The sequence below is a fragment of the Oncorhynchus mykiss genome, chromosome 16, assembly GCF_013265735.2.
Source record: "Oncorhynchus mykiss isolate Arlee chromosome 16, USDA_OmykA_1.1, whole genome shotgun sequence".
Classification (NCBI taxonomy): domain Eukaryota; kingdom Metazoa; phylum Chordata; class Actinopteri; order Salmoniformes; family Salmonidae; genus Oncorhynchus; species Oncorhynchus mykiss.
In genome coordinates, this window is record NC_048580.1 from 48,890,932 (window position 1) to 48,914,986 (window position 24,055).

Below are 24,055 nucleotides of genomic sequence, written 5' to 3' on the forward strand. Positions count from 1 at the left end.
TCTAAGCTACTCTCACCTCCCTCCCCTCTACTCTCTGAAGACATTTTCCCTGCTGCTTAGAAGGCAGAGGTACTGGCATGTGTGTAGGCTGTTTGTACCTTAGCAGACTGTACACCTCGGTGGAGGTGGCCGAAGCGCCCCTATTCTTCTTTGAGAACATATGGTTATGTCTCAGCAACTCAACAGTGGCACTTGATCCCACCTTCATGCCCATGTGACAGCTACAGTGCTGATACAGTAGCCTACACAAGACCGAGTTAAGAGCTGACATGCACAGGGCAGAGACGACATCTCCAAGACATGATCACAAAGCTGGATGCCTTATTAAAACCAGCCTTGTCGTTAGTGGGTAATCAATTGCAGTCGCTACAGTGTCATAACCAGCCCTCTGCAAATTAGCCTGGGAGCTAGGACACTTTGCTCCTGCTTATGTTGCAGTAAAATGCTCAACTGATGAGAACATCACAGAGCATGAGCAGGCAGGGCCAACCATGGAGGGAGGGAGCTTTCAAACCCTAACCGGATCCCCAGGCGGACATTACGTAAACTGGGAATCAAATATTCATACAGCACAATAGGGACGGGAGCCTACTGCTCCAGAGTGCTGAGTAAACACTTTACCCAGCCTCAGCTGCTCTAAGACTGGGAGAGGGAAGTGGGGGGAAAAGAATGAAGCATTCTGATAACAATAGCAAGCATGCAGTGTGTTATGGCCACTACCCTTAGGCATGGCAAGGAACAGTAAGAAGAAGGGCTGGGACCCAAACTGCTTGTTCAAATCAAACAAAATATGGATGAGGTAGATCCCCTGACCTCGGCACAGGAAACAGTTGACTCACCAAGAGTTTACTGGGTATAGCTTATGTGCGGCTGGGAACAGTCCTATCCTCAGCTAGTCTGCCAGGGCTGAGAAGATGGCCTACTTTCTGCTTTTAAAATAAAGAAAAAGGTGCAACAGCTTTGTGTAAAACACCTGAAATTGTCCATGTTGAGGTAAAAATGGTCAGTAAAATCTACCCGACCCTGTTATGACATGGAAAGGGGAGTGTGTAGCCTACTGACTGTCATTATCTAGAGCTCACCTAGAGCCCCGTTTCCATTGGCATGTTGAAGCCATCGCTGGCCTTGGTGGGCTAGCTCAAATTGCATTCCTACTGAGGGTCTCCCGGGTGGAGCAGTGGTCTAGGGCACTGCATCACTGTGATACAGACTCTGGGTTTGCGCCCAGGCTCTGTCGCAGCCGGCCGCGACCGGGAGGTCCATGGGGCGATGCACAATTGGCCTAGCGTCGTCCGGGTTAGGGAGGGTTTGGCCGGTAGGGATATCCTTGTCTCATTGCGCACTAGCAACTCCTGTGGCGGGCAGGGCGCAGTGCACACTAACCAGGTCTCCAGATGCACTGTCTTTCCTCCGACACATTGGTGCGGCTGGCTTCCGGGTTGGATGCGTGCTGTGTTAAGAAGCAATGCGGCTTGGTTGGGTTAACAATTGGATACCATGAAATTGGGGAGAAAAGGTGGTCAAATAAAAATTATAAATCAATAAAAAATTGCATTCCTACTCCATCCAGAAATTAGAAATTATGTCATGTTGCTAGGTAGCCAATATGTGACTGCAGTTGACTTTGTTAATGTTGCTAGCTAGCTAGCAAGATGTTGAAGAACTGTAATCATCACCATGCTGTAACTAATGTTACTACTACCATTACCAGCTAGAGACAGCTAGCAACATTTAGCTTGCTGACGTTAGCTAGCTAGCTAAACGGTTAGCATTGTCGCTAGCATAACAGGCTAGCTAGCTTAATTCCTACCTTGATTCTTGCTTGACATGGCATTGGCTATTACCTAGCTAACCATATGATGTAGCTAAGTAGCTAACTTTCAATATGACCTGGACGGATAAAATTCCCGCTAGCTCACGTTCAACTCTGAAACAGCTAACCGAGGGTTGACTGTTTTAACAAAAGTTTATTGTGTAGTGCAAAAATTAATGCAGGATCTAGCTATGGTGAAAATGTGTGTCATGTCTGACAACTGCAGTACTGCTTGTCCATGTGCTAGCTAACAGCAACAAGCCCTGATGAGCTAGCTAAACATTGTGTCAGCATCCAGCAGTGATCATCTTGGTGATTGCATAGTAACAGTGTCAGCAGCCCACATTCTAATCGAGCTAACACCAGTTGTGAAACTGGGCTGTGCCGCCCCCGGTTTCCTTCGACCCAGCTAGAATTTGAGAATTCCATTCGAGCCAGCTTTAATTTGACCCTAATTTGGCACCAATTTTAATTGCCAGTGGAAACGGGGCTCTAGTGACCTGCACTTAGTTGGTGTACCACTTGGCCATGAGCCCTTCATCACTGTAACTGAATTAGAAACGAGAGCAATCTGAAACCAGTGCAATCTGAAACCAGTGCAATCTGAAATCAGTGCAATCTGAAATCAGTGCAATCTTCTCCACACATCTTTCTGAAGACTGCCTCCCACTTTGATCAAATCTCTTACCGCCATCATCCAATCATCTGAAGAACACACACTCATTCCTCAACAGCGAGGATGAGAGACAAAAACATAGGTTGTGCAGATGAAAGATACAGTATCAAGTCAAGTTCTTGAAATAATTTGAAACAAGAGGAGTATGTATCTGCTGCAATACCACCCTCATTCACTAATGAAGAGGAGCCATTATATCGAGCTAATGATGGTGATGTGATCCAGGCGGAGGCAGGCTGAGGTAGTCCAGCATGGTGTGAGCACAGCACTGGTTACTATATCCTTACCCCAAACACAGAGTTCTACTGTCAGCTACTGCAGTAGAGTGTCTCCCGATGATCCTTGTTGACTTTTAAGTTCTGGGGACATTTCCCAGCTTCTCAATTTGATATTAAAATGATATTTGCGCAGAGCTCAAAAGGGTACTTATCAGAGCACATAGCCTTGGAAATCACAAAGAGGTGCATAGCTGTTTTCTGGCTTTTATTCAGTATAATTGCAGTACAAATACAGAACAGGCGGCTTTTTGTGCAGGGGGCGATTACAGTACATGCTCGCCACTGAGGTGACCTGAGAAGCTAAGAACACTGATTACACACAGTTTAAATCCAACCAGCTTATGCTCTGCATGCCCCCAAGCATTATCTGTTACTGTCACTGTCTGGCACTGTGAACACAATACAGAGAATACAGATCGCTGTGCTGATATTGTATTATGGGAATTATGTTATTCAAACAAGCCTCAAGCATCCAAACCTTCCTTCCGATGTTCCAAATGTTCTATGAGCTTCATAATATTGTAGCTACATTATAACACAGCCCAACTGTTTTCCCATTGTTCTGCCTGGCATCTTCATCATTCCTATGACAGCTTTGTGTTGGCATTATGAAAGGGCCTGTCTTCTTGTGTTTGTGTTTACTTTTGTTTTCACACTGGCACATCATGTTTGGATCCTGAGAGCAAACATAATACTGTTGAGGCTCGTTTTAGATCTTTAATAAGTGTTGAATGAGCTCAAATGGTTACATGCATGACTTGCCCTATTTAATTAGAGGCAAAACACCACTAAGGACTTCCCAAATGAATGTCATTATGGGGAGAGGCTGAGGACTAATGATGAGCCTCAACTGTCAGAACAGTGAAAAATATGTCTGGTTCTAATGGGACTTTTATAGAACTTACAAACCACAAAGACCACATCCAACTGAGGCAAACACAGATGGCCAACATACAGGCAGAAGACTATGTTGGTTTGATAAGAAAAAATATTTTGGAATATGATTTTTAGTTGGTTTAATGAGGGGATTAAACCCTGGGGTGAAAATAGATTATATTTTTTCCCGGTGCAGGACTTCCTATTGGTCATGCGCTTGCCTAATCATAGAATTACATATACAATCCCTATTAATTCAATGGGATCTCTGTGGGCCTAGTCGTAAAGATCATATAGGTCATTTAACTTTTACAATGTATTACCTTTTATTGTGACATAAACCCAACCAGTCATGATGTTTTCATCAGTTTGACAAACAATCACTTCAGAAGGCTCCTTTACTAGGCTACCCGCGCACATTCATCCACTCACAACATATTTCCAGCCTCCAAACAGTGGTGAATGGAAAGAGACATCTGTTACACAAAACACCAGAAATCGTAAGGAAGTTTGGCGATTGTCATTAGGCCAGAATGTATGTGTCTACTGCTGTCTACACGAGTCTTGGTTTCGGCCAATCATCTCTGCCTTAGCAAAATTTCTGTGTTATCATCTGACCACATCGCATTTTAGAGCATAGGCTATATCACTCGTTTTCAAGTCCTTTCGTTAATTTATCATGCCTCTGACATGCAGTAATGATTAATAATGGTGTAATAACCCCCCGGATATTTTGGCTCATGTTTTACCGGTAAGGCGTACCCCCACTATTTATTTTGCAGGGACTCTGTACCGGACCGTTCTGCCTTACTTTCATCCCTGTGTGAACCTAATTCCTCACATGAATGAGTTGATGCCCATATGTAACAGTATAACTTTAGACCGTCCCCTCCGCCCATACCCGGGCGCGAACCAGGGACCCTCTGCACACATCAACAACAGTCACCCTCAAAGCATCGTTACCCATCGCTCCACAAAAGCCGCGGCCCTTGCAGAGCAAGGAGAACCACTACTTCAAGGTCTCAGAGCAAGTGACGTCACCGATTGAAACGCGATTTAGCGCGCACCACCGCTAACTAAGCTAGCCGTTTCACATCCGTTACACTCACCCCCCTTTTGACCTCCTCCTTTTCCGCAGCAACCAGTGATCCTCTGCACACATCAACAACAGTCACCCACGAAGCATCGTTACCCATCGCTCCACAAAAGCCGCAGCTCTTGCAGAGCAAGGGGAACCACTACTTCAAGGTCTCAGAGCAAGTGACCTCACCGATTGAAACGCTATTTAGCGCGCACCACCGCTAACTAAGCTAGCCGTTTCACATCCGTTACACATACAAGAGCGACATGGTGCATTTTCAAAGACACAGAGCATTCCTGAAATGTGAGATATTGAATGCGCCTCTAGCTACACTATGTAATATCACCTTAGAGCGAAGACATGGAGTAAAAGCCTATAGAAAATGTGGGGAGTGTTTTTATCACATCAACATTTCCATAATGTTGGAAAATTACAGAATAGATCTTTATCCTTTCATGAAAAAAATTAAAAACACTTTTACCAGTAAAAGCAACCTAGCCTAGTCACATTGCAGCCTCGCTTGCATTCTCACTTGCAGAGCGTGCTGCCTGCCAGCCTACAAACGACTGTTGAGAGAGACTACTTTCATAGCCACCACCATGATTCACAGCCATTAACCAATAAGTGTAAGGCACTTACCCTGAAGAGGCGCAGGATGTTGGCCACCATGATTGACACGGAGCTGGCGGAGGCCCCGATGACGCCCACCACCCTCTCAGGCTTGGTGATGATGGGCGGCCCACCACTCAGGCATTTGATGTCCGTCCCGTCCTTCTCGATGAGCGCCTGGACAAAGGTGAGCGACTGCTCCAGGGCGTGGGTGTCCCGTGAACAGGTGTCCAGGATCCTGGCCCCCAGAGTGATGTTGGGCAGCAGCTCGTGGTCGTTGTTGATGCGGTCCAAGGCGAACAGCATGGCCTCCAGTCTGTGGATCCCCTTTTCCTTCTTCAGCTCCCCACAGGCTTTCCCATTGTTGCCTCTGGCGTGTACAGGAAAGAGCCCACCCAGTGAGATATCCCCGTCAATACGGATGGAGTTGAGGTGTGTGTGGCCAGGTGTTTTTGGCTTGGCCCCCAGGACTACCAGGATACAGCAGGTCAGGAGCAGGACCTGACAGGGCCCAGCCGGACCACTCCTGTGGCAGTCAGTCTGCCCCCTCTTCATACAGCTTCCCAGAAGAGTCATGATGGAAGGCTAAGTTAAACCCGCAACCAACTAAAATGAGTCCCTTTTAAAAAAATACCACAAACAAATGTCCTAAAGGTTAGCAGCAATATCCCTCAGAGCACAGAACTCTCTTCAGATGTCTCTTCTCATGTCTCTCAGCTTTGACACTATCTCAGTAATACTAATTAGCTTTCTCTCTCTCTTTCTCCACTTCCTTGTGTGATATTCTCTCTCCCTGCAGTTGGGGTATGGAGATGGTGTGGAGTTACTAAACAGTTTTGACTGAGGTGGGAGTGAGTCCGTGGAGAGCCATCTCAAGGGGCATTAGAGAGAACAAAGGTGGGAGATAAGCCTTCTTTTCTCCACTCCTCCAGAGCCAGTCAGGGGCGTTTAGCTTCTCTCTGGCTCACCCCCCTGGAGCAGGCAGAAAGTCCTCAGTCAGCCCGAGCAGACCTGCAGGTACTGAAACATGGCCTCCCTCCTCGAGCTCAGAAAGACAGCAGACTTCTGAAAGATAAAAGGAGAAAGGGATGAGATTCTGAGAAAAAGAGGGGAGAAAGGGATGAGATTCTGAGAAAAAGAGGGGAGAAAGGGAGAGCTCTGTTAAAAAAAGAATGAGAGATGAAATGGGATTTCATTTGGTCTGATCAACAATAGATCTCTCAGTGAGGGGGTTTGCTGCATATTAGTTTCCCACATGGTTCTTATAACAATTCTATCTCAATTGTCGTTAGCTCCCACACACTGCTTTTCAATTCAATAAAACATGAAAGATATTTTTCACTAACTCTCTGCTGTGATGAAGCAGATAATAAGCAGAGTCATGCTTCTTCAATGCTTTTGCATTTGTTAAACATATCTGGGCATAAACAACATTGGAGGGTCACGGTTTCTATCAAATAATCTAGATATTCAAACAGAAAAATCACCAAGTCTAATACTGCAGTTGTATAAATGTTTTTTTTTCTCCATTTCACACCCTTGCTTCACTTGCTATTAGAGCACTGTCATGAATTATTCTCATAAGGCCTGGAGTATAACTGACTCAGAGCCTAAGCGGCACGAGTTCATAGGCTGCTTCGTAGCCACGTCCCGCTTTCTTCATGTGGAAAGCAGAATCTCTCCAGGGTGTTTTACCAAAGGCTTATAAAATATCCTGCTTCAAATAGAGAGCACAGGACGTTCATAATCAAAGTATGAATATCACTTAACTGATGAAGACATTTGCTTGGACCCCACATTCCCCTCGCTCAATTTTCCTCACCAAACCCATCACCTCAGCTGTATGGCTTCTGTCTCTATTTGAACATATTGGTGTGTGTGTGTGTGTGTGTGTGTGTGTGTGTGTGTGTGTGTGTGTGTGTGTGTGTGTGTGTGTGTGTGTGTGTGTGTGTGTGTGTGTGTGTGTGTGTGTGTGTGTGTGTGTGTGTGTGTGTGTGTGTGTGTGTGTCCTGTCTGTCTGTGTGTCTGTCTGTGTCGGTATCTGTGTGTGTGTGTCTGTGTCTGTGTGTCTGTGTCTGTGTGTCTGTGTCTATGTCTGTGTCTATGTTTGTCTGTGTCTGTGTGTCTTCTCTGTCTGTCTGTGTCGGTGTCTATGTGTGTGTCTGTTTGAATGTGTGTCTGTGTGTCTGTGTCTGTCTATGTTTGTCTGTGTCTGTATGTGTGTTTCGTCCCCCCACAGCAGGCCTCCCCTCTTCCACTGTGCCAGACTAATAAAGTGGTGGATGTATGTATGCCCAGTGGGAAAGACCTGCAGCTGAGTCTGTGTTTCTTCTCTCCCCCTCTGTCTGTGTTTGTGTATCTCTTTCTCTCTACCCCCTCTCTCTTCCTTTCTTTCATTGGCTGTCCCATGCATAGACAATCAGTCCAACAGCAACTAAATTGGCAACAACCTCATACAGCTGTCAAGGAAGGGCACCTGGCAGGAAACAGGTCAACATAAAAGGAGATACATGCTGCTCCTTAACCCCAGCAATGTGTTGTAGGGTCCCGTTGTTGTGGCTTTGATGTCCCTGATTAGATTAGGAAGTAGGAGGAAGACAGAGGTCAAAAAAGGGAATATATACTTTTCTGCAGAACCCTTTCAACCTACAACAGGATTTACAATATATTGTATCAGGCTGCCTTAGTATGCTGTCATGCCTTGTGAATTATAGACAGCAAATCAAATGATAAAAATGCCCCGCTCCAGTAACTGTACAGTAAAAAGATACAGAGAGAGGCCTATCTGCTTTGTGCTGGCTTCTCCTGTCCTGCTGGAATCCAGAGGGAGATCTTATAGATCAGTCTCCTATAACACAGCATCCATAATGGATGAAGGCTTCCCAGGCTTCCCAAGGCTCAGCTGAAGCACAACATCTAGTTCTGGAGAGAGGGATGAGAGGGGGAAGAAAGTGAAGCAGATGCAGCTCAGGGTCCATGGAGGATTAGGGCTGGCTTGGCAGAGTACAAGGGAGACACTCACTGACTCCCTCCCTCCTCAAATGAGGCTGGGAAGAAACCAATGTCTTCAATAAATAAGGAAAATGGTTTACAATGCTGTGATGGAGATGGCCTAGCTTGAATAGGACCTGTTAAAAAATAGTAAAGCCTTTTGTCCGACTGTGAATAGTTAGCATGTTGCTAGCTAATCTATCTCAGGAAGATGTTTAACCTACTCCATACCTACTCCATTCATAGACGCTAACTAACTTTAGCACGTATTGATGAAGGTACACTATATATACAAAGTATGTGAACACGCCTTCAAATTAGTGGATTTGGATATTTCAGCCACACCAGTTGCTGACAGGTGTATAAAATCGAGGACACCGCCATGCAATCTCCAGACAAACAGTGGCAGTAGAATGGCCTTACTGAAGAGCTCAGTGACTTTCAACGTGACACCGTCATAGGATGCCTCCTTTCCAACAAGTCAGTTTGTCAAATTTATGCCTGCTAGATTGGCCCCGGTAAACTGCATGTGTTGTTATTGTGGAGTGGAAACGTCTAGAAACAACAACGGCTTAGCCACAAAGTGGTAGGCCACACAAGCTCACAGAACGGGACCGCCGAGTGCTGAAGCCCGTAGCCCGGAAACACCATCTGTCCTCGGACGCAACACCCGCTACTAGGTTCCAAACTGCCTCTGAAAGCAACGTCAGCACAATAACTGTTCGTCGGGAGCTTGATGGAACAGGTTTCCATGGCCGAGCAGCCACACACAAGCCTAAGATCACCATGTGCAATGCCAAGCGTTGGCTGGAGTGGTGTAAAGCTCGCTGCCATTGGACTCTGGAGCAGTGGAGATGCGTTCTCTGGAGTGATGAATTACGCTTCACCATCTGGCAGTCCGACAGGCAAATCTGGGTTTGGCGGATGCCAGGAGAACGCTACCTGCCCCAATGCATAGTGCCAACTGTAAAGTTTGGGGGAGGAGGAATAATGGTCTGGGTCTTGTTTTCATTGTTCGGTCTAGGTCCCTTAGTTCCAATGAAGAGAAAGCTTAACACTGCAGCATACAGTGCCTTGCGAAAGTATTCGGCCCCCTTGAACTTTGCGACCTTTTGCCACATTTCAGGCTTCAAACATAAAGATATAAAACTGTATTTTTTTGTGAAGAATCAACAACAAGTGGGACACAATCATGAAGTGGAACGACATTTATTGGATATTTCAAACTTTTTTAACAAATCAAAAACTGAAAAATTGGGCGTGCAAAATTATTCAGCCCCCTTAAGTTAATACTTTGTAGCGCCACCTTTTGCTGCGATTACAGCTGTAAGTCGCTTGGGGTATGTCTCTATCAGTTTTGCACATCGAGAGACTGACATTTTTTCCCATTCCTCCTTGCAAAACAGCTCGAGCTCAGTGAGGTTGGATAGAGAGCATTTGTGAACAGCAGTTTTCAGTTCTTTCCACAGATTCTCGATTGGATTCAGGTCTGGACTTTGACTTGGCCATTCTAACACCTGGATATGTTTATTTTTGAACCATTCCATTGTAGATTTTGCTTTATGTTTTGGATCATTGTCTTGTTGGAAGACAAATCTTCGTCCCAGTCTCAGGTCTTTTGCAGACTCCATCAGGTTTTCTTCCAGAATGGTCCTGTATTTGGCTCCATCCATCTTCCCATCAATTTTAACCATCTTCCCTGTCCCTGCTGAAGAAAAGCAGGCCCAAACCATGATGCTGCCACCACCATGTTTGACAGTGGGGATGGTGTGTTCAGGGTGATGAGCTGTGTTGCTTTTACGCCAAACATAACGTTTTGCATTGTTGCCAAAAAGTTCAATTTTGGTTTCATCTGACCAGAGCACCTTCTTCCACATGTTTGGTGTGTCTCCCAGGTGGCTTGTGGCAAACTTTAAACGACACTTTTTATGGATATCTTTAAGAAATGGCTTTCTTCTTGCCACTCTTCCATAAAGGCCAGATTTGTGCAATATACGACTGATTGTTGTCCTATGGACAGAGTCTCCCACCTCAGCTGTAGATCTCTGCAGTTCATCCAGAGTGATCATGGGCCTCTTGGCTGCATCTCTGATCAGTCTTCTCCTTGTTCTTTATGATGCTCTCTGCGCTTTTAACGGACCTCTGAGACTATCACAGTGCAGGTGCACTTATACGGAGACTTGATTACACACAGGTGGATTGTATTTATCATCATTAGTCATTTAGGTCAACATTGGATCATTCAGAGATCCTCACTGAACTTCTGGAGAGAGTTTGCTGCACTGAAAGTAAAGGGGCTGAATAATTTTGCACGCCCAATTTTTCAGTTTTTGATTTGTTAAAAAAGTTTGAAATATCCAATAAATGTCGTTCCACTTCATGATTGTGTCCCACTTGTTGTTGATTCTTCACAAAAAAATACAGTTTTATATCTTTATGTTTGAAGCCTGAAATGTGGCAAAAGGTCGCAAAGTTCAAGGGGGCCGAATACTTTCGCAAGGCACTGTATGTATGATATGTTACGAATTTGCAAAGCATATGATACGTTACGAATTCCAAATTGTTGTGGCTAACGTTAGCTAGGTGGCTAACACTAATATTAATTAGGTGGCTAAAGTTAGGTAGGCTAGTGGTTAGGGGTTAGGGTTTGGAGTTAGGTTAAAGGGTTACGGTTAGGGAAGAGTTAGCTAACATGCTAAGTAGTTTCAAAGTAGCTAAAAAGTTGAACGTAGTTGCTAATTAGCTAAAATGCTAAAGTTGTCCATGATGAGATTCAAACATGCAACCTTGGGGTTGCTAGACGGTCACGTTAAACTTCTACCCACCACCCCGACCAACCACCCTACTTTAGTTTTTGTCTTTAGTAACCTTCTGTCTTGTGTAACATATCATATTAATTTGAGTGTGCTGGATTTACGTTTACTATGTTACGTCAAGTATATGAGAACAGGCTGGATAATTTGAAAATCTGCTGGCCAGTTATCTGCATGAGTCTCATTTCCAAATCTCCTTCCCCCCAGGTTGTTAAGATTACAAAGCTAATACAGCAACAAGGAAGGTAATTACAGCATAGTGACCAAACAGAGCAGACAAATAAATTGCTTCAGCGCTGGACAATTCTCCAGTGAAATGACATGAAATGACAAGAAACCAGATCAGAATAACAAGCCCTGGCACTTTGGCGCAAGGCGGGAAAAAGTACCATATATCGTATCTCCCATTCCCAGGAAATAAATCAGTTTGAATATTACTCATGTTGCCTGAGTTTGTTCTCACCCTCTCTCCCTCTGTCCTTCTTCCTCTCTTCCTCTCTCCGTCCCCTCAGTCCAGCCCCATCCCCCCTCTATCTCTCTCTCTGTCTCTCACTCTCTCTTACCATGCCCTCTTAGCCAATGTGGACACGGAAGTTATGTGCCTGGGCCAGTCGGAGACTGCACGCACGGTGGCATCTACACCAGATGTTCTAGACACAGGACCCAGATGGAAAGAGCAGATCAAGATCATCTGTCTGTCTGTTGAAGAGGAGTAAGAGGTATAGAGGGCAATTGCTGACTACATAGCAACTCGACAAGTATCAAAAAACATCTCATTACAACTCCAGTTTCTCAACATCCACTTTCATCAGGTGTCACTGACAAACATTTTACTTCACTTGACATCCCTACAGTGTATGAGCAACAAGAAAATAGTCTGAGAGTGTGCATTTGTGTGTGTAGGTGTGTTTAGGAATGTGTATAATCCAGGATGCACAGGAAGACCGGTTGGTGGTCATGGAAGCTTCAAGTTGCTCGGCGTGCACATCACTGACAACCTGAAAGTATTCATCCACGCAGACAGTGTGCTGAAGAATGCACAACAGCACAAATTAGTTTGGCCCCTTACAAACCTACAGCACCATTGAGAGCATCTTGTCCGGCTGTGTCACAGCCTGGTACAGCAACTGCACCGGGCTCTCCAAAGGATCACCGCCTGGTATGGCAACGCATCACCGGGGGCACACTGCCTGTGACACCCGGTGTCACAGGAAGGCCAAGAAGATCGTCAAGGACCTCAGCCACCCGGGCCACGGCCTGTTCACCCCACTACCATCTAGAAGGCAGAGACAGTATAGGTGCATCAAAGCTGGGACAGAGAGACTGAAAAACAGCTTATATTCCCAGGCCATCAGACTGTTATTAAATAGTCAGCACTAGCCGGCCTCCGCCGAGTACCCTGCCCTGAACTTTAGTCACTGTTACTGTTGGCTGTTGGCTTCCACCCGGTACTCAACCCTGCACCTTAGAGACTGCTGCCATATGTACATTGATCACTGTTTACTTCAATAATGTTTAAATACCGTTTTACCCTCTTCATATTTTGTATATACTGTATTCTAGTCAAGGCTCATCCTATAACTACTTCTGTACACCTTTTCTGTTCATATACTGTCCATGAGGTCTATACACACCATCATATACATACAGTATATATTTATATTCTGGACATTGCTTGTTCTAATGTTTCTATATTTCTTAATTCCTTTCTTTTAATTTTTGGGATATCCGTGTATTGTATTGTAAGGTATTACACTGCACTGTTGGAGCTAGGAACATAAGCATTTCGTACACCCGCGATAACATTCACCTACACCCATCATCCACCTACACCCTCCATGTCATGAACTACTTGGTATCAACTGTATGTTCCAATATGGGCCACCATAATACCTGGCTGGTGTATATTGAATGCATCAGCTGCAAACAAATGGCCCCTGGACCAATATGTCTGTCTGGATGGAATAGGTAGCCAGAGTGGGGGGCTCAACTCAATTCAATTTCAGAACACAGAGCTGAAGCCTGGTAATGCCGTGCACTGTGCTAATATGGCCCTCAGAGTGCGGCTGGGCAGCCATGCGTCTGACAGTGATATCCTAATCCGACAGGAGACTGCTGTTTGGCCGTTATGCTTCATCAGCACTCATACTTAGGCCCCAAATGGGCAATAGGATCACAGTGGGGAGCAGAAATTAATTATTGTGTTTCAGAAGACGCTTTTCTGTCTCACTCATAGAACATATGACTGGTGCATGATTCTCCTCGGTGTCAATATACAAGAGCCAAATGTATCCTTGCCTTGAAGACACAAGTGTCTGCCTTCTTATATCAGGAAGGGCTCATACCAATCACTTGTTGACATATAAACAAATAGACACGCACATACATCCACAGGTACACATACAACAACCTGTGTCTATCTCTATCCAAGCTCAAAGAGGTCTTATGGGTTCCATATCCATCAGACAGACACTGGAGGTATCCACATCCAGGGAAGTCTGTCAGCTACTTTAAAGGTAATAAAACTGAGCCAGTGAGATCAACCACCACTGGCATCAACCACCACCGTGACTGACTGTCACTTGAGTGGGAAAGAGAGAACATATTTCCTCACTGTCTGAGATTGGTAGCAGTGTTAGTAGTTGATGTTATTCTTCAAGAACACAGACCCAAAGCAAATCAGGGGGAGAAAAATATATTTATTCAAAGAGAACAAATCATAGTTGTTATGCTAGAAAGTAGATGGTAGATGGTCATTCTTTCCTGTCCTCAATGGTTTCTCTTCTGAACAAAGAGACAGGATGTAGTTTATAACCCAACCCTAGCCTGTGGTTGACCAATTATAATTCCTTGAAGTAAAATTGGGCAAATGGCCAAATAACAATTATCCCATTTCAGGCTCAATGTATAGACAATTCGGACAAATAAGAACTTGCCACATGTAGCTATGAGTCCCAGACTGAAATTCCTCCCGTGTCCCTGACCCATTAATATTCAGTTCCCCATTACAGAAAAACAACTATTTTAATTGATCACGAATTCCCTCTTGACCTTTAGTCCGCTGAGTTGTGTATTTATCTTCAAATATTATTACAGCAGTGACAGATCCTAAATACTTACAGACTCTGTCAAAAGAGTTTCAAATCAGCATGTGGTCACTTGTTTAAGACAGGTGCAAGGAAACACTGTATATTTATTTTCACAAGGGATGTTTTTTTAAACAGCAGCATTAATAGATTTACAGTTGAAGTCGGAAGTTTACATACACTTAGGTTGGAATCATTAAAACTCGTTTTCCAACCACTCTACAAATTTCTTGTTAACGAACTATAGTTTTGGCAAGTCGGTTAGGACACCTACTTTGTGCATGACTTTTGCCAATAATTGTTTACAGACAGAGTATTTCACTTACAACACACTGTATCACATTTCCAGTGGGTCATAAGTTTACATGCACTAAGTTGACTGTGCCTTTACAGCTTGGAAAATTCCAGAAAATTATGTCATGGCTTCTGGTAGGCTAATTGACATCATTTGATGTCATACTTTGGTGTGAAAAGTGCAAATCAATCCCAGAACAACAGCAAAGGACCTTGTGAAGATGCTGGAGGAAACAGGTACAAAAGTATCTATATCCACAGTAAAATGAGTCCTATATCGACAAAACCTGAAAGGCCGCTCAACAAGGAAGAAGCCACTGCTCCAAAATCGCCATAAAAAAGACAGACTACGGTTTGCAACTGCACATGGGGACAAAGATCCTACTTTTTGGAGAAATGTATCTGGTCTGAAGAAGAAAAAAAATAGAACTGTTTGGTCATAATGACCATCGCTATGTTTGGAGGAAAAAGGGGGAAGCCGAAGAACACCATCCCAACCGTGAAACACGGGGGTGGCAGCATCATGTTGTGGGTGTGCTTTTCTGCAGGAGGGACTGGTGCACTTCACAAAATAGATGGCATCATGAGGCATGAAAATTATGTGGATATATTGAAGCATCATCTCAAGACATCAGTCAGGAAGTAAAAGCTTGGTTGCAAATGGTCTTCCAAATGGACAATGACCCCAAGCAGACTTCCAAAGTTGTGTCAAAATAGCTTAAGGACAACAAAGTCAAGGTATTGGAGTGGCCATCACAAAGCCCTGACCTCAATCCCATAGAAAATGTGTGGGCAGAACTGAAAAAGCGTGTGCGAGCGAGGAGGCCTACAAACCTGATTCAGTTACACCAGCTCTGTCAGGAGGAATGGGCCAACATTCACCCAACTTATTGTGGGAAGCTTGTGGAAGTCTACCCGAAACGTTTGACCCAAGTTAAGCAATTTAAAGTCAATGCTACCAAATACTAATTGAGTGTATGTAAACTTCTAACCCACTGGGAATGTGATGATAGAAATAAAAACTGAAATAAATCATTCTCTCTACTATTATTCTGACATTTCACATTCTTAAAATAAAGTGGTGATCCTTACTGACCTAAGACAGGGAATTTTTACTAGGATTAAATGTCAGAAATTGTGAAAATCTTAAACTTCTTACGGACGTGGTTCCTGCACAGGAACACATCAGCGGAAATTTCAGAGCGCCACCTATAGTACTATAGTATAGTACTCGATAAATCTCAAACTTTCATTAAAACACACACGCAAGATACTCAATTAAAGCTACACTCGTTGTGAATCAAGCCAACATGTCAGATTTGTAAAATGCTTTTCGGAAAAAGCATGAGAAGCTATTATCTGATAGCATCCACCCCCCCCCCAAAAAATACCTGAACGAGACCTAAACAAAAGATTTTGCGGTAGCCGGCGCTACACAAAACGCAGAAATAAAATATAAAACATTCATTACCTTTGACGAGCTTCTTTGTTGGCACTCCTATATGTCCCATAAACATCACAATTGGGTCTTTTTCCCGATTAAATCCGTCAAAGTATGCCAAAAATGTCCATTTATGAAGGCCGTCTGATCCAAGGAAAATGCACCTTTACACGACACAACGTCACTTTTTAAAATTAACAAAGTTGCCTATAAACTTTTACGAATCACTTCAAACTACTTTTGTAAACCAACTTTAGGTATTAATAAACGTTAATAATTGATAAAATTGATCACGGGGCGATCTGTATTCGATAGCAGCAAGTCTTGAAATCATCGTCCATTTTTTTCACTTTCATAATTTCCTGGGTGCACCCCAAGACAGGAAGTGTCTATACGTCATCCCACCAAGGATAAACATATATTGTATATGTATTGGCGACATCGTGTGGAAGCTGTAGGCGTTGTAAACGGAACCTCATCTATTTTCTATCGCCTTAGACAATTCAAAGACTGGCGGATGGATTTTTTTTTTGTGTTTTTGGTGAACAGTTTTCCCTGGGATTTTTACTCCTGAACACGTTCTGTTATAGCCACAGACATGATTTAACCAGTTTTAGAAACTTCAGAGTGTTTTCCATACACACATACTTATTATATGCATATACTATATTCCTGGCATGAGTAGCAGGACGTTGAAATGTTGCGTGATTTGTAAAAAAAAAAGCTGCGAAAATTTGCAGCATCCTTAACAGGTATTTGGCTCAGGTGTATGTAAACTTTCGTCTTCAACTGTACATATTGAGGAAAGCAATCTTCATTTATAATTGTTACCCTTTTTCAACATTTCTGGGAGAAATTGCGTACCAAAATGAAGATGAAAATAAATATATTTTAAAATCTTTTTTAGGATCAATAGTTAATTTCTTGACTGTTTATATTTTGTTTGTGTGTGTGTGTGTGTGTGTGTGTGTGTGTGTGTGTGTGTGTGTGTGTGTGTGTGTGTGTGTGTGTGTGTGTGTGTGTGTGTGTGTGTGTGCGTGCATGCGTAGCTTTGTCTTACTATACTTGTGAGAACATTTTGGGGACAACAATTGATTCCCATTCAAAATCCTACTTTCCCTAAACTCTAACCTTAATCCTAACCCTAACCCTTAACCTAAACCAAACCCTTAACCCTGATTCTAACCCTAACCATAAACCTAACCCCTAAACCTAAAATAGCCTTTTTGCAAGTGAGGACCAGCAAAGTGTCCTTACTTCTCTGAATTTTACTATTTTTACTATTTTACTATTTACTATTCTTGTGAGGACTTCTGGTTCTAACAAGTATAGTAAAATGTGTACACAAACACATGTACACTGTGTGTGTGTGTGTGTGTGTGTGTGTGTGTGTGTGTGTGTGTGTGTGTGTGTGTGTGTGTGTGTGTGTGTGTGTGTGTGTGTGTGTGTGTGTGTGTGTGTGTGTGTGTGTGTGTGTGTGTGTGTGTGTGTGTGTGTGTGTGTGTGTGTGTGTGTGTGTGTGAGAGAGGTGGAGAGAGAGCGTGAAAGATAAAGAGATAAAGGAATATAAAGATGGTGAGAGATGGGTACTTCAATGAAACTGTAGTTTCCAATAAAAGTCAAGCCCTGCATATTGCTAGCTTTATATCTCACCCTTTCCCGGGACTCTGAATAAAGTCAGATTGCAGCAGTTGTAGCCAGATTCTTGTTACCTAACAGTTCATCTATTATGAGTGGATCAGTAAGGTGCTAGAGGGACAATCTGGGAGACAACACAGGAACTTCTTTCAGGAATATGACTGGCAAGAAAATAAATTACACACAGAACTACAATGCATGTATTATAATCTTGGCAAGTATCACGTTCATTTATTGTGAAATGTTCATTGCACAATGAGCCAGAACTGAGGTAGAGAGAAAAACAAGGGAAGAGGGGCGGTGAGAGAGAGAGAAGACAGAGTAGAGAGGGGAAAAGAAAGAGAGAGCGAGAGAGAGCGAGAGAGAGCGAGAGACAGAGACAGAGACAGAGACAGAGAGAGCGAGAGAGAGCGAAGACAGAGTAGAGAGGGGAAAAGAGAGAGAGAGCGAGAGAGAGCGAGAGACAGACAGAGAGAGAGAGAGAGAGAGAGAGAGAGAGAGAGAGAGAGAGAGAGAAGAGCGAAAGAGCAAGAGAGATCAACAGGTTCATTACATGTATTCTAACTCCATGTTATGCTACCTGCATTCATCCCAGCTCTATAACAGACTTCAGACACTCCCCATATTCAAACACTCCCTCTATTCGCCATCAGCTTACTCACACAAAGGACAAAGGGTATTGGAAAAAATGTTTATTCACTAATTAACAGTTTGGTCATTATTTTGTTGTTAATAACAGTTCTTTCTTTCTAGTTGGCGCTGTCCTTGGTGCTAGTGTTGCTAATGTTGTTGGTGTTAGTGTCAGATGATAACATACAGTGCCTTGCGAAAGTATTCGGCCCCCTTGAACTTTGCGATCTATTGCCACATTTCAGGCTTCAAACATAAAGATATAAAACTGTATTTTTTTGTGAAGAATCAACAACAAGTGGGACACAATCATGAAGTGGAACGACATTTATTGGATATTTCAAACTTTAACAAATCAAAAACTGAAAAATTGGGCGTGCAAAATTATTCAGCCCCCTTAAGTTAATACTTTGTAGCGCCACCTTTTGCTGCGATTACAGCTGTAAGTCGCTTGGGGTATGTCTCTATCAGTTTTGCACATCGAGAGACTGAAATGTTTTCCCATTCCTCCTTGCAAAACAGCTCGAGCTCAGTGAGGTTGGATGGAGAGCATTTGTGAACAGCAGTTTTCAGTTCTTTCCACAGATTCTCGATTGGATTCAGGTCTGGACTTTGACTTGGCCATTCTAACACCTGGATATGTTTATTTTTGAACCATTCCATTGTAGATTTTGCTTTATGTTTTGGATCATTGTCTTGTTGGAAGACAAATCTCCGTCCCAGTCTCAGGTCTTTTGCAGACTCCATCAGGTTTTCTTCCAGAATGGTCCTGTATTTGGCTCCATCCATCTTCCTATCAATTTGAACCATCTTCCCTGTCCCTGCTGAAGAAAAGCAGGCCCAAACCATGATGCTGCCACCACCATGTTTGACAGTGGGGATGGTGTGTTCAGCTGTGTTGCTTTTACGCCAAACATAACGTTTTGCATTGTTGCCAAAAAGTTACATTTTGGTTTCATCTGACCAGAGCACCTTCTTCCACATGTTTGGTGTGTCTCCCAGGTGGCTTGTGGCAAACTTTAAACTACACTTTTTATGGATATCTTTAAGAAATGGCTTTCTTCTTGCCACTCTTCCATAAAGGCCAGATTTGTGCAATATACGACTGATTGTTGTCCTATGGACAGAGTCTCCCACCTCAGCTGTAGATCTCTGCAGTTCATCCAGAGTGATCATGGGCCTCTTGGCTGCATCTCTGATCAGTCTTCTCCTTGTATGAGCTGAAAGTTTAGAGGGACGGCCAGGTCTTGGTAGATTTGCAGTGGTCTGATACTCCTTCCATTTCAATATTATCGCTTGCACAGTGCTCCTTGGGATGTTTAAAGCTTGGGAAATCTTTTTGTATCCAAATCCGGCTTTAAACTTCTTCGCAATAGTATCTCGGACTTGCCTGGTGTGTTCCTTGTTCTTCATGATGCTCTCTGCGCTTTTAACGGACCTCTGAGACTATCACAGTGCAGGTGCATTTATACGGAGACTTGATTACACACAGGTGGATTGTATTTATCATCATTAGTCATTTAGGTCAACATTGGATCATTCAGAGATCCTCACTGAACTTCTGGAGAGAGTTTGCTGCACTGAAAGTAAAGGGGCTGAATAATTTTGCACGCCCAATTTTTCAGTTTTTGATTTGTTAAAAAAGTTTGAAATATCCAATAAATGTCGTTCCACTTCATGATTGCGTCCCACTTGTTGTTGATTCTTCACAAAAAAATACAGTTTTATATCTTTATGTTTGAAGCCTGAAATGTGGCAAATGGTCGCAAAGTTCAAGGGGGCCGAATACTTTCGCAAGGCACTGTATGTTGAAATTAAATTGGACAAATATTGAGAAAATAAATGTGAGCAAAGAAACACAACATTCAAAGGACTGTCTGTGTACAGTCCATACCCGGCTAGCACATAACGTTCTGAGAACCATATGTTTCTTATAGCTTGCTGAGAGTGTCGTTGTCCTATGGTTATTTTGCATACAACCTTCCCACAACATTCTGGGAATGTTGCAAGATACCGAGCTAGCAGATTACGTTCTGAGAACCATATGTTACTTAGGTGGGAATTTCAGTACTTGAAATGGGGTCTGGTTGAATAGAATAAAATCAACAGCTTTGTATGAGTAAAATAAAAAAATGGCATGCTAGTTCTGTCCTGGTGGTGCAGGGGACTAATTCCATGGATAGAGAACAGAAGATCATAGGTTTGAATCTTACTGATGCAATGCCACAATAAAATGTAAATGTGTTTGCATGATTAATGGCTAAGCAAATTCATTTCCATGTGTCCTATATGTGCTTGGAATTATCTTAAGGTTAGCAGTGCTTTTAAAGGTCTTATTGAAACATGTTCTCAGAACGTTATTTAATTATTACCTTCAAATAACATAATTTCCATTCTTACAACGTTAATTAAACTTCCCCGAAAAACTTTCAGGGAACCATAGTAAAATGTTCTCAGAACCTCCCTGCTACCTAAAAAGTAATGTTCCCAGAACATGCTAAATGTTCACTTCCGTTCTCAGAACAAAAAAAACGTTCTGTTTTACCAGTCAAGAAAACGTATGGCTATGGTTCCAGAACCAATGGGAAACCAAAAACTTATGCTCCAACAACTTCCGTGGAACCAAATGTGCCAGTTGAGAAAGCCCTGGTGTAGCGTGATGCTATACAAACTTGCTGGAAACCCAACATCGTCTCTGTACAGTAGGCTACATGTATTACTCTGAGACGTGATCGGTTTTCACTATGCATGAAATGTGTCAATTATTTACAGCCTGGCCTTTTAAGTTGCTCTGTAACGTATGTACAAGTCACACTGGTGGGATTTGAGCTAGTCGTTGAGGAGGAAAAGTCTGTCTTTGTTCTGGATTTCTTAAAATGTTTACTGTAAAAGGTACACAATGTCTCTCTGAGAGACTGTGGAAAAGTGAGAGAGGGAGGTGAGGGAGGGAGATAGGGGGAAGCCAGTGAAGCAACGAGCAAAGCTAATAGCAGAGATTCCATGTGTGTCCCACTTTGCATGGGCTAATTTTACATGTGCCACAGTTTACAATAAGCTCTTTGAGCCTGGCTGGTCTGTGGTTTACCATAAGCAATTGAATAGACTGCGCCCTAAATATGCCATGTGAATGAGATAGAGTGAACCACTGCCACATCCTCATCCAGCTGCAAGTCTCTAGCCTCACATTATACTGTAGGGGTTGCTCTACAGACCCACTCAAATAACACTAAACCAAGAAATACATTTGCTTTGATGATAATGCAATAGATCATTTCAAATGCACCTCGATATTATACTGAGGATTTTCTCATGGTCTTATAAATCAGAAGGGTGAGGTTTGCAAAATGGCTGACATGGTGTAAATATTGGCGGAGGTGTAGGCGACAGACATACACTTGGAATTGTTGCAGACAGTCCAGACTCCAGACAGAGTATCAGTGATCACATCATGTGAGTTAGATGTTCAACATAAAACGACAAGGATTCCTTTTCTCTCCTTCTGACAGATAAATGTTGCCAGCGTGTGCTTTTCAGTAGGTGCCAAGCGAATAAGGAGGAGTATTATTCTATTTGATACTCAGGACAGACGATGCTGCTGACACACACACACACACACACACACACACACACACACACACACACACACACACACACACACACACACACACACACACACACACACACACACAAACACCAATACACGCACACACACACTCTCCTGCAGGTCAATACACATGTTTCACTAGGGCTGGCACAATTACTGTACAACTGTGTAACCGACTGTTATGGATGAAGACCGTCATCATAACCGTTAAAGAATCATTTTAGGGCGTGGAACGAACAGCTGGCTGAAGACGGGACGGCCGAGCAGTCGTGCGGTTGAGTCCGTTTCTGCTGTAGCTTGGACTCTACACAGGATTGAAACTTTGTTGCTCAGATGAAATGCCTAGGCAACCGATTATTATTATTTATAAAAAATAATAATTGCTATTCGAACGGTTATTACGGTGACCATGGTCATTTGGCTGACCAATAACTGTCATCCAAAATTCCATGACTGTCAAAGCTCAAGACATCACAAGGCTCGTAGGGGAAGCGAGTTAAAGGTTGGTTCATAATATCAAAATGAGATGGAAGTGGTGTGTGCGCATGTGTGTGTGCATGTGTGTGTGCATGTGTGCCTGCATATGTGAGATCTGAATTGCAAGTGCTAGGCGATGAATAGCTTTAGTCTCCATGGTAGATGTATTTATCCATGGTCATTTATTGTTTGCCACTTGCTCTCATGACTCACCTCTGGTGTGTAAGAGGAATCGTGATGTGGATAGTCTGAGAATGCCTACAGCTATATGTGTATTGCAACTAAAAGCATCATGAATGGATGTGTTGACTTTGCATCGAAAACGAATAAGCTCCCTGCCAAGATAGAATAGGATACACACCAACGCATGTGACCACCTTCTATTGTACACCTAAAGGAAACACAAACTTCCAGGGAAGATATGATGCAACATCAGCTCCCACATCAAACACCAAGCTTGATCATAACAATCAAAGGTTTGTCATGTCTTCTACCCAGAAAACAAATGGAAAAATACTGTGGCATCTACTAAGCATCACACCCACCCTACTGAACAGACAGCAATCTTTTCTCATGCAGTGGCTCAGTAATGGTTGGCACATCACAAAGCAGCAGGCAGCAGTGCAGCCAGGGCAGGTGTTGGCAGTGTGCCAGAGCCCTGAGTAGGCAATGGCTATGCCTCTGTTCAAGGGACACAGGAGTGGAAGATTGGGGAATGGAGAGAAGGGGGAGAGAGACCACAAACTGTATTTGTGAGGAGGATTCCAAATGCTTGGGAATCACACAATGGCTATGTCACTGTTCTAGTGAAAGCACCCAGCCGGTAAGAAGACAGGAGTGAAGGAGTGGGGGGTGTAGAGAAAGGGAGATATGATAAACTGTATTCGTGAGGAGGAATGTCACGGTAACGTTGTTCCAAATATAGCCTGGGTTTATTTATGGTCCTGAAAACAGAAGGCATTAATATTGCATCCCCTCTGCTTTTTGCCACCTGTCAAAGAGCGTTTTAATGTTTAGGCACACATGGATGGAGAAGGTAGGGATCTTTAGCATGACAGCTCTTCCATTTGCCTCTGATGCTTTCCTTTGCCTGCCAGGGATGAGGGATCTTCTTGAAGGGTTACATTTTCCTCATCAATCTACACACAATACACCCATAATGACAAAACAAAAACAGGTTACATTTTTTTGCAAATGTATTAAAAATAATAAACAGAAATACCTTATTTACATAGGTATTCAGACCATTTGCTATGAAACTTGAAATTGAGCTCAGGTGCATCCTGTTTCCATTGATCCTCCTTGAGATGTTTCTACAAATTGATTGCAGTCCATCGGTGGTAAATTAAATTGATTGGACATGATTTGGAAAGGCACACACCTGTCTATATAAGGTCCCACAGTTGACACTGCATGTCAGAGCAAAAACCAACACAGGATTGTGTCGAGGCACAGATCTCGGGAAGGGTACGAAAACAGTGTCCTCCATCATTCTTAAATGGAAGAAGTTTGGAACCACCAAGGCTCTTCCACACAGCCAAACTGAGCAATCAGAGGATTAGGGCCTTGGTCAGGGAAGTGACCAGAACCTGATGGCCACTCTGACACTGCTCCAGAGTTCCTCTGAGGAGATGGGAGAACCTTCCAGAAGGATAACCATCTCTGCAGCACCCCACCAATCACGCCTTTATGGTAGAGAGGCAAGAAGGAAGCCACTCCTCAGTAAAAAGCACAAGACAGCTAGGGCT

General features: G+C 43.3%; 1 protein-coding gene across 1 annotated transcript in view; it reads right to left on the bottom strand.

The window, feature by feature from the left end:
- Nucleotides 1–24,055, bottom strand: part of LOC110492177 (metabotropic glutamate receptor 4) — a 320,316-nt gene that overhangs the window by 240,759 nt on the left and 55,502 nt on the right. Inside the window, exon 2 of the mRNA XM_036947131.1 lies at nt 5,364–6,398. Within this exon, the coding sequence (XP_036803026.1) occupies nt 5,364–5,909 (546 nt within the window). The 5' untranslated portion in view covers nt 5,910–6,398. The remainder of the gene's footprint in view (nt 1–5,363; nt 6,399–24,055) is intronic.